The sequence below is a fragment of the Ranitomeya variabilis genome, chromosome 5 (genome assembly GCF_051348905.1).
Source record: "Ranitomeya variabilis isolate aRanVar5 chromosome 5, aRanVar5.hap1, whole genome shotgun sequence".
NCBI lineage: Eukaryota > Metazoa > Chordata > Amphibia > Anura > Dendrobatidae > Ranitomeya > Ranitomeya variabilis.
In genome coordinates, this window is record NC_135236.1 from 494,126,114 (window position 1) to 494,138,371 (window position 12,258).

General features: G+C 42.3%; 1 protein-coding gene across 1 annotated transcript in view; it reads right to left on the bottom strand.

The window, feature by feature from the left end:
* LOC143775069 (tyrosine 3-monooxygenase-like) overlaps nucleotides 1-12,258 on the bottom strand; it is a 271,622-nt gene that overhangs the window by 187,418 nt on the left and 71,946 nt on the right. Inside the window, exon 3 of the mRNA XM_077262903.1 lies at nucleotides 4,176-4,243. Within this exon, the coding sequence (XP_077119018.1) occupies nucleotides 4,176-4,243 (68 nt within the window). The remainder of the gene's footprint in view (nucleotides 1-4,175; nucleotides 4,244-12,258) is intronic.

Sequence of the window (12,258 nt, forward strand, 5' to 3'; positions counted from 1 at the left end):
AGCCATCAACCTTTATGGAGCATTATATGGGACATAAACTATGGAGCATCTTATGGGGCCATCAACCTTTGTGCAGCCTTATATGGGGCATAATATTCTATGGAGCATCTTATGGGACCATCAACCTTTGTGCAGCATTATATGGGGCATATTATTCTATGGGGCATCTTATGGGGCCATCAACCTTTGTGCAGCATTATATGGGGCATAATCTATGGAGCATCTTATGGGGCCATCAACCTTTGCGCAGCATTATATGAGGCATAATCTATGGAGGATCTTATGGGGCCATCAACCTTTGTGCAGCTTTATATGGGGCATAATATTCTATGGAGCATCTTATGGGGTCATCATTAACCTTTTATGCAGCATTATATGGTGCATATTTTAATATGGAGCATCTTATGAACGTTATGGAGCATCATGAACTTTATGGAGCATTATATGGGGCGTATTTTGTATGTAGCATCTTATGGGGCCCATCGTGAACTGTATGGAGCATTATATGGAGCTCCTGATTCAATATGGATATTCTATTTTTATTTTTGAAATTTACCAGTAGCTGCTGTATTTCCCGCCCTAGGCTTATACTCGAGTCAAAAAGTTTTCCCAGTTTTTTGTGGCAAAATTAGGGCTTTCGGCTTATACTCGGGTCGGCTTATACTCAAGTATATATGATCATTTTTAGAACATTTTTACTTTTTTTTTTACTTTATCAGAATGACTTGAACCTGAAACCAGTATTACAGTATATAGGGAAAATTACTGTCTCCTACGAAGGGCAGCCACAGGCTGGTTTTAACAAAAGCACTATCATGGCAGACACAAGTGTCTTCAGCAGGCCCCCAACTGCCGTGGTAGGTCATGAGCACTGGAATGGGGTGATGGGCACATGGAATGGTGTGGCCCCAGACTGTGCTCTTTAGAGATTGACAGCAGTATTTCAGGAGTTAACAGCACAGAACAATGACAGTCTCAGCTACTAAAGACATCAAAGACAAAGACCCAACATATACCCTAGCAGTATGTCATATGTTGGGAAGGAGTTAAAAAGCTCATGAAGTCTGTCAGTACAGTGTATGATTAAACAGCCTGTTGACTATAATAAGTTAAATTCTGTTAACTCATAGCCATATATGTTGACGTCACGTGGACATTTATAATGCTGTGTTTGCATTAAAGAGCTCAAAATGGGTTCAGTACAGTCCCAAGAGAGTGTTAAACATGTTTTCCGGGCAATTGATTACTTTGCTGTACCGCAATTTGCTGATAATCACATTTTTTTGAAAATGTGCAGCAATACCATACGCCGCATACAGATTATTTTTTGTGCGCTAATATACCAAATAGCCACCCCCTCCATGGATTGGTAGGTTGAGAGTGGTTATTTCATTGGTATTGCTGCACCTGTGCCGCCATCTTTAATTGGGTCCGCTGCACCCTGGTAGTGCATTTGTTTGGGGACCTGGGCAGGTAAGTATCTCTGCCTTTTTCTGGTGTTTTTTGAATAATTTTGGAGGATTTTTAAGTCCTCTTTTTGTGGTTTTAACTGTTTAGTGATAGGACTCGCAAGTGTGGGGACCTTTGACGTATGTTGCGAGCTTCCATATTTTGGCCATTATGTCAACTAATACCTCACATATATTTATGTGTGTTTTTTTGCACTTTATTTATCTTTCAGGGTGCAGTTGGGCCCAGATTGCTCTGTACACTGTGGCTTCTTTTCACACATGATGCATTTTGGTTAGCACTGGGCAGCCCGCCTGATCTAATGGTATGGGCGTCACTAATAGGCTGTAAGCCAGATGCTCTGCATTACCTGTATGTGAACAGCACTGCATACAGATTATTTTTTGTGCACTAATATACTAAACAGCCACCCCCTCCACGGATTGGTAGGTTGAGAAAGGTTATTTCATTAGTATTGTGCCGCCATCTTTAATTGTGTCCTCTGCACCCTGTTAGTGCATTTGTTTGGAGGCCTGAGCAGGTAAGCATCTCTGCCTTTGTTCTGGTGTTTTTTGAATAATTTTGGAGGATTTTTAAGTCCTCTTTTTATGGATTTAAAGGGAAGCTGTCACCCCCAAAATCGAAGATAAGCTAAGCCCACCAGCATCAGGGGCTTATCTACAGCATTCTGGAATGCTGTAGATAAGCCCCCATTGTATCCTGAAAGATGTGAAAAAGAGGTTAGATTATACTCACATGGGGGCGGTCCGATCCGATGGGCGTCACGGTCTGGTACGGGCCTCCCATCTTCTTACGATGACGTCCTCTTCTTGTCTTCATGCTGCGGCTCCAGCGCAGGTGTACTTTGTCTGCCCTGTTGCGGGCAGAGCAAAGTACTGCAGTGCGCAGGTGCCGGGCCTCTCTGACTTTTCACGGTGCCTGCGCACTGTAGTACTTTGCTCTGCCCTGAACAGGGCAGAGCAAAGTACGCCTGTACCTGAGCCGCAGCATGAATACAAGAAGAGGACGTCATCGTAAGAAGATGGGAGGCCCCGGACCGGACCACGACGCCCATCGGACTGGAGCGCATCGGGACCGCCCCTGGGTGAGTATAATCTAACCTCTTTTTCTCATCTTTCAGGATACATCGGGGGCTGTTCTACAGCATTCCAGAATGCTGTAGATAAGCCACTGATGTTGGTGGGCTTAGCTCAACTTCGATTTTGGGGGTGACAGGCTCCCTTTTACTGTCACCCATTTCAGTAGTAACTGAGTTGCAGCACCTGAGAATAGCTGCTAAAGATGGTGAGAAGAATATGGGAGATATAATTTCATGTCAATCATTTGTATCCTGTCTAGGATGAGATTATAAACCCCCCTCTAGCATGCAACTGTATAAGAACACCTTGCTCAGCAGAGGGGTCAAGCTTCAAAATGCTGTGAGTGACAGATCTCACACCATGAGCCAGCTAAGCTAAGAACAAAAGTATTGCTTGCCATGTGGGTTTCATGTGGTTTAACTTCTTCGTTCAACAGCTATGTTTTCATAAGGAGAATATGGACTTCTCATATGTTTTGACCACACACCAGTTACATTTTCGAGATCTCTTGAACTGGCCGAATGTCTTCCAGGGTCTCAATCCGTTCTAGAACCACAGGGTGGAGAAATGGCTATTAGGAACCAGATAGCAAAGATGTCTTTAGTCTTAAAGTGTAGTATGGACCCGGAGGGATCCGATGGTGTCAAAACTGCCACTCTAGGACTGTCCATTAAGTAGTTATGAACCATCCTTGGTTTTGGAGTTTTAAGCTGCTAGAGGCAAGGGAAGGGGATTTAGGTTCAGGGGAGTGACCCAAAGAAGATAAAAGCTAGTGTAAGGCCATGTGCTCTCTCTCTCTGTTATGCATGTGGTGCACTTCGAAAGGGGAGTAATGTCGAGCAATATTCTGTGAAAAACCTAGGAACCAGCTGGCAGCCCATGCCTCCTGCGACCCAGTGCACACATGGTCGAATATCAACCCAGTAATTGACATGAACCATCTGCTTATATCTTTTGTGCTACATTATCTGTATTTGCATATCTGCCCACTGTATATGCAAAACTATTATATGGTGTATTGTCTAGTGTGCCCTTAAGACGATAAAATCTAAAATTTAAACTTGGGCTGCAAGATCCAGGAATCTACACTTCGGTTTCTCGGCTTAACTTTCCATACTACCAGGGCTGATTTCTGGCACGATATAATCCTGTCAACGGGTGTCCTACTGGGCTGGCAGAGCTCTGTTTCACTGGTGCTAGTGAAAGGGGCCTCTCAGCTTGTAAGGGTTTTGAGCGAGTGTGGTGCCACATCAGTGACTGCATGAGCCACATACTTTCACTCCCCTGCCTCCCTTGACCCGTATGGACAGGAGGTGTCTGTGTAAAACTGTGCCAAGCTGATCTTATGTGTTCTCATCACGTTAGTGAAAGTAGGGAAACCGCATCATGCTCTCCTTCTGATGTAATAGTGACATTAGGCGGGGTGGCAAGGTGCGGGTTCATCACATGTGGTCGCAGCAGTGCGATTTTATGTTATCGCTATGGTGCCATCCGCCACGAGTGGTGGCATTCTGTGTGATCTCTTTCGTGCCATCTTTCACAGAGAGGTAATTTTTAGTCCCAGACAACACGTTTAACACAGCTTTCCTAAATTTTCTATGCTTTTTTTTTTTTAAGATAACTTACTCTTTATATTTCAAAGCCAATTCTGCAAAATATCCTCTTCTCTTTTTGTATTCCTGGTCACCAAATCCCTATTAGCAAAGAGACAAGAGATTAGACATTTACATTACTGTATCAATTTATTTAGCTAGGTGTTTGGAATGCTATATATTTATGATGAATGGAACACTATAATATATATAATACACATAAAAACACATATAATATTCTTAAATATATACAAGTGCTGCTCACTAAATTAGAGCCGTAATCATCAACATTATCAGAAATAAACACTTGAAACAGATCACTCTGTTTGTAATGACTCTATACAATATGAGTTTCACTTTTTGTATTGAAGAACTGAAATAAATTAACTTTTTTGATGATATTCTAACTTAGTGACAAGCACTTGTATATGCATATGTAATTGTAATCTCATACCAATGTTATAACATTGTATAATAGTCAATTTCTATAACATTTGATAAATTAGAAAAATTTCAGCTGTATAATATACATATTTATATACACAGTTGTGTGAAAAAGTGTGTACCCCCTTCCTGATTTCCTACTCTTTTGCATATTTGTCACACTTAGATATTTAAGATCAACAAGCAAATTGAAATATTAGACAAAGATAACACAAGTAAACACAAAATGCAGTTTTTAAATGAAGGTGTTTATCATTAAGGGAAAAAGAAATCCAAACCTACAGGGACCTGTTTGAAAAAGTTATTGCTCCCCCCCTCTAAAACATAAATTAGCTGTGCTTTAACACATTTTGGGGAACCTGAGTTCAAATTACTGCCACACATGTTCTCAATCAAGAAATCACTTAAATAGGACCTGCCTGACAAAGTTAAGTAGCCCAAAAAATCCTCAAAAGCTAGACATAATGATGCAATCCAAAGAAATTCTGGAAAAAAATGAGAAACAAAGTAATTGAGATCTATCAAGTATTTATAAAGCTTTGGGACCCCACCGAACCACAGTGAAAGCCATTATCCACAAATAGCAAACCTATGGAACAGTGGGGACTCTTCCCAGGAGTGGCCGGCAGACCAAAATTAGCCCAAGTGCAAAGTGATGACTCATCTGGGAGGTAACACAAGACCCCACAACAACATCCAAAGAACTGCAGGCCTCATATGCCTCAGTTGAGATCAATGTTCATAACTTAACCATAATAAAGAGACTTGGCAAAAAATGGCCTGCATGGCAGAGTTCCAAGCCGAAAACCACTCTTGAGCAATACGAATATAAAGAATTGTCTCAGTTTTGACAGAAAACATCTTGATGATCCCTAAGGCACTTGGGAAAATACTCTGTGGAATGACAAGACTAATGTTGAAATTTTTGGAAAGCGTATGTCCTATTACATCTAGTGTTGAAATAGCACAGCATTTCAGAAAAGGAACATCATACCAACAGTAAAATATGGTGGTGGTAGTGTGATGTGTGGGGCTATTTTGCTGCTTCAGATCCCGGTAGACTTGCTGTATGGAACCTTGAATCTGTTGTCTACTAAAGTATTATGATGGAGAATTTCTGGCCATCTGTTCATGACCTCAAGTTGAAGTGCACTTGGGTTATGCAACAGGATAGTAATTCAAAACACACTAGCAAGTCCACCTCTGAATGGCTTAAAAAAATACTTTAGAGTGGCCTAGTTGAAGTCCTGACCCTAATCCGATTGAAATGATGTTTGTTTGTTCATGCTCAGAAACTCAACAATTCTGCAAAGATGAGTGGGTCAAAATTCTTCCAGAGCGTTGTAAAAGACTCATTGCCAGTTATTGCAAATGCTTGATTGCAGTTGTTGCTGCTAAGGGTAGCCCAACCAGTTATTAGGTTTAGGGGACAATCACTTTTTCACACAGGGCCCTTTAGGTTTGGATTTCTTTTTCCCTTAATAATACAGATCTTAATGCAAAAACTGCATTTTGTGTTTACTTGTGTTATCTTTGTCTAATATTAAATTTTTTTTGGTGATCTGAAACATTTAAGTGTGACAAACATGCAAAAGATTAAGAAATCAGGAATGGCACAGACCCTTTTTCACAGAACCGTGTATAACATATATATATATATATATATATATATATATATATATATATATATATATATATATATATATATATATATATATATATATATATATATATATATATATATATATATATATATAAACAGTGGAACAACACGAAAAATGTAACCACTTTGGGTGCAGGGCCACACCACAAGGGCAAATAAAGTACTTTTTGTACTTTGATAAGTATTGGAGTGCTGGCTCATATATATATATATATATATATATATATATATATATATATATATATATATATATATATTGAAGATAATAATAGAGAAATCAGCGCAATAATTGCTTAAGGTATAAACTATGCAGGGCATGAAACACGATCAGGAGTGTTGACATTACAGCAGTGAAAACATGCTCAACCTTTGCTACAATGTAAAAACCTCTCAGCTCCCAGCTGCATAGCCCTGTCCATGCATACATGGGAACTTGCTGTGTTTCCTGCCATATGGTAATAGTTACTCAGCACATACCCACCCAGGGAAATAGCCTCTACTAGCTTCACTAGATGACATTTTCTTGGTTTTAGATCTGACAGCAGTGGATGCAAAACATCTTAGTTTCTATGTAAATGATCTGTCTGGGAAAATTATATAATGCTTGATTCACATAGTAATTATATATGAACCAAGGGTCTTTGCATTGTGGCTCCTTAACATCTCTAGTTATGATGAGCAAAGGTCTTCTTAGTTTTATGTTTATGTAAAATTATAGTTGTTAATAGTCCTGTGGCTAGGCTGATGATAATTGTGGCATACTTTATGTTATGGTTTATTATAAGCAGAACATCATTTGCCTGCGTGCATATAAAATATGTTGTACATTGAATATATTGTATTGTAGTTTCTTAGTTACATGGTTACATGCTCAATTTCATGTTACAGTTGACAAATAGGTATGGTAAGACAGTGAAACTAAAATGTATGTAGTGCAATATGTTCCTTGTAAGCAGCAGTTTCAGGTTCTGGTTTTATGCAAGAAGGAGTCTCAGGAGCTGAAAAAAGCAGGTGACTGCAGTATTTCAAGGCTGGCACCATATCATAACTGCTGTGATCACAACTTGAATTGTGTAACATCCATATGTGAACACGCTCCTGCCATGCCAGACATGTCCACTAGGAGGAGCGGCTATAAGGCAGTGGTTGCTGCTGGGCAGTGCAAACGTTGATCAGATGGAACCTAGGCCTGCCTCATTGTGTTCTTTTCATTGTCACTTGAGTGGCTAACTTTGCTTAATTCTCTGTTGGAGCCATGGAGGGTTTCTTGCCATTTAAACCCTCAGCAATCAGTCCATGGCTGCTAGCTATAGCTTTGCTACTGATTGTGTTGTATATTAACCTCAGCTTGATCTCTTACTAACCTCTTGTCTGACGATTCGGCCTACTTTTATGGATTTCCTGTTTGACACAGCTTTAATGGCCTCCCTTCACCTGCTTGTCCTGCTGGCTGGCAATCCAGCACTACTGTATACCTCCATTGGATGCCACTGACAATAACATCACATAAATAGTTAGATAGCGGAAGACCACTCTGTTACCCCGCTATAATAAGTTTTCATGCTTTTCAAAATTAGTAAAATATGTAAAAAAAAAAAAAAGTATCTAAATTTGATATCACTTTTCTCAATCCACCCTATAAAGACTTTTTCTCTATTTTCCAACAAACAAAAATATTAAAGGGTTCCATATTATGTCCCGAAGCCACCATAAACATGTACGCTATGTTGAGCCTGCATATTTACTTTAAAAAATCACTGACAATCAGCCCTGACAGCTGCTTATCTTCCACTTGAACGGTGATTTTTAAGGAGTCTACAAGAAATGTCTTAAAATAAATAATATACATTTAAATACTGAATATTTTTCTAAATACCTCCATTTAGCAAAAAAGTATTCTTTATGTAGTGCACACTGTCAGGATTACAAAATGGCAGCTTCCATCAATCATGCCTCGTCCTTGATTTCAGGACTGACAGCATAAAGCATGAGACAGAGGTCACATCAGAGCAGCGCGTCCTGTCAGGTTTAGTGAACAGAAGAGTGCACATTCACTATACCTGACAGGACGCTGATCTGAGGTGACCTCTGTCTAGTGCTTCACGCAGACCGTACTGAAATCTAGGACGAGGCGTGATTGAGGTAAGCTGCCATTTTGTAATCCTGACAGACTGCAGTAGATAAAGAAAAACTTTTTGGTAAATGAACGTATTTAGAAAAATGTTTAATATTTAAATGTGTATTTATGTTATTTATTTATTTTAGCATATTTCTTGGAGAACCCCTTTAAAGATGTTGAAATATACATTCAAGATTCTGTTTTCTCACAACATCTGCCTTCCAGGGATTGCCAGTAGGATGCCCAATAAATGTGTGTCGTTATAATGACTACTTTACAGGTACGGACTGGAGCTGAAATTCAGTCCTGGCATTTGAAATCACACAGGCCCATGTTCTCCCCATCCCCATGAACCAGATGGGATATATCACTAATATTACCCTGGATGGAGGAAAGGAAGATTTTCTACAACACCAATATGTCTAATGATACCCGTGGCCTGCTGGGGTAAGTGACGGAGTCAGCAACTTTGTGCTCCATCACAATTCTTAACAGTATGGGTATCTTGAGAACACCGATTCTGTTAACAACGTAGCAGACAAGGCAGCCATGACCAGACAGGCCCTTCTGGCATTTGCCAGAATTGCCAGATGGCCAGTCTGGCCCTGCGACTTTATCTTATATGTCTGCAATTCTAAGGGACGTTATATACATACTCTCACATGTATTTGTGAAATATATTAGTAGTAGTTTTATGAGCTTGAAACTCGACGTTTAGTCATCTTAATATCCACTGGATGACGGATGTGCCTGCAGGTTCAGCAAGTGAGTGACCTCTAAACACAGCTAGTGCCAATAGTATTAGGCCATGGTCACACTTGCGAGTTCAATTCGAGAAACTCGCACGAGTTTCTCACATCAATACCCAGCACTGCCACCGGCACTCGGGACCGGAGTTTGCGGCTGCATGTATTTCTATGCAGCCGCATGCTCCGGTCCCGAGTGCCAGCAGCAGTGCCTGGACTTGATGCTAGAGACTCGCGCGAGTTTCTTGCATTGAACTCGCAAGTGTGACCCCAGCCGTAAAGAGCGGACGCCTATGTGAAACTAGAGCAGTTTAGCCCTTTAGATTGTGCAGTCAATAGTTGTATCTAAGGTTTGGTAAAGTGCCTTTATAATTCAACACAGGCACACTACAAAAAAAATGGACTAATTGTTAAATACAAATTAGTTTAAATGCTAAATAAAAATGTCTTTAATTGCTTACTCTTTTTATTTTACATAAAAGAAAAAATCCACAAAGTAAACATACAAATATGAAATAAACATATTTGTTTCACAGAATTTGTAAAAGTCAGATATTTTTTAAATATTACATCATTTATTCTGCACAGTGAAAGACATAAAAAAAATGGCAGAGTTGCTGTTCAATCTTTGGGCCTCTCTCACACCCCTGGTTCCCAATACCTCCTTGCCTGCATGGCTACTATGGTCTGGATTCTCACAGGTCCTTTCGAACTGACTATCTTGCCGGGTGCCTGAATATTCTCCCCCCCTACATTACCACCTACTATTCCTTTGTGGTGGTCTGAGTGACTATTTTTGTGCTTAGCACTTTATTCTTGGGGTGCATTGGTTATAAAGGGCTTACCTGGCTTGGGTTACAATATCATCTGTGGGGACTCCCATTTTAGAACTTATATTGCTACATGCGCTTTGTTATTGTTTCATATCATGTATCTCCATACCTGAGATATCGGGCTTTGGTTTATGCTTCTGATAACCCTCATTGTCTCCTGTATGCTATATTATTGTCTATGCTTCTTTGGTATCGCAAGTGACTTTCCATCAAGCATTATACATGTACTATTATTCATTGCTTATTTCATGCATTATGCTGCACCCTTGTGCACTTTGGGTCTTGGCCCATTCAGCTGGAGTCCTGCTAAGCAACCCCATCTGGCCTACTGTTACTCCATTAGTCTTGGCTACAGTTACCACGAGTTTCACTCAACCCAAGTCCAGTATCTCCATCTCTTCTTCTTCTTCATCCACCCCTCCAGAGGAAATGGAATAAATGAATCGAGACAAAGCGTCAGCATTAGCATTCTCTTTGCCGGAACGGTACTTGATGGAGTAATTATAGTGCTTTGGAACAAAGCACTATACTGTTATTCCATCGTGGTAAACTTCTTATTATAGTGCTTTGGAACAAAGCACTATACTGTTATTCCATCGTGGATAACTTCTTATTATAGTGCTTTGGAACAAAGCACTATACTGTTATTCCATCGTGGATAACTTCTTCTTATTATAGTGCTTTGGAACAAAGCACTATACTGTTATTCCACCGTGGTAAACTTCTTCTTATTCTTATTATTCAGTCCGCACGTAATGCGGCCCGAACCGCTAAACTCACAGACTCCAGTGAGGTGTCATTTCGAAGCCAGCGTTCCTGAGAGGTGTGCTAAGTATTTTTCGTGTCGATCGGATTTGTAGTTTTTGCGCAATTTGTGTTTGAAAAAAGTCTTTCAATGCGTTTCAATGGAGAAATTTTCCTATACGTTTATAATGGGCTGGTTTCTGAGGCAATTTCTAAAAATAACTGCCACCTGGCTGATTAGCTCATTGATATGCGCAGTCAGACACAGTTACTATGCCAACGCCTATGAAATCTACATCAGCTCACCAGGTCACAAGTTTTGTCAGATAATATCAGCTCTTAAAGTGACAGTACAGCACAATTCCAAACCACTATCCGTAGTCTTATGATTATTAGACTGTGGCCCGATTCTAACTCATCGGGTATTCTAGAACATGCATGTCCACGTAGTATATTGCACAGCCACGCAGTATACAGTGCAGAGCCGTGCAGTACACAGCGCAGAGCCGCGCAGTACACAGCGCAGAGCCGCGCAGTACACAGCGCAGAGCCGTGCAGTACACAGCGCAGAGCCGCGCAGTATAAAGCGCAGAGCCGTGCAGTACACAGCGCAGAGCCGCGCAGCACACAGCGCAGAGCCGTGCAGTACACAGCGCAGAGCCGCGCAGTATAAAGCGCAGAGCCGTGCAGTACACAGCGCAGAGCCGCGCAGTACACAGCGCAGAGCCGCGCAGTACACAGCGCAGAGCCGCGCAGTATAAAGCGCAGAGCCGCGCAGTACACAGCGCAGAGCCGCGCAGTACACAGCGCAGAGCCGTGCAGTACACAGCGCAGAGCCGCGCAGTTTAAAGCGCAGAGCCGTGCAGTACACAGCGCAGAGCCGCGCAGTACACAGCGCAGAGCCGTGCAGTACACAGCGCAGAGCCGCGCAGTAGAAAGCGCAGAGCCGTGCAGTACACAGCGCAGAGCCGCGCAGTACACAGCGCAGAGCCGCGCAGTATAAAGCGCAGAGCCGCGCAGTATAAAGCGCAGAGCCGCGCAGTACACAGCGCAGAGCCGCGCAGTACACAGCGCAGAGCCGCGCAGTATAAAGCGCAGAGCCGTGCAGTACACAGCGCAGAGCCGCGCAGTACACAGCGCAGAGCCGCGCAGTACACAGCGCAGAGCCGCGCAGTATAAAGCGCAGAGCCGCGCAGTACACAGCGCAGAGCCGCGCAGTACACAGCGCAGAGCCGTGCAGTACACAGCGCAGAGCCGCGCAGTATAAAGCGCAGAGCCGTGCAGTACACAGCGCAGAGCCGCGCAGTACACAGCGCAGAGCCGTGCAGTACACAGCGCAGAGCCGCGCAGTAGAAAGCGCAGAGCCATGCAGTACACAGCGCAGAGCCGCGCAGTACACAGCGCAGAGCCGCGCAGTATAAAGCGCAGAGCCGCGCAGTATAAAGCGCAGAGCCGCGCAGTACACAGCGCAGAGCCGCGCAGTACACAGCGCAGAGCCGTGCAGTACACAGCGCAGAGCCGCGCAGTATAAAGCGCAGAGCCGTGCAGTACACAGCGCAGAGCCGCGC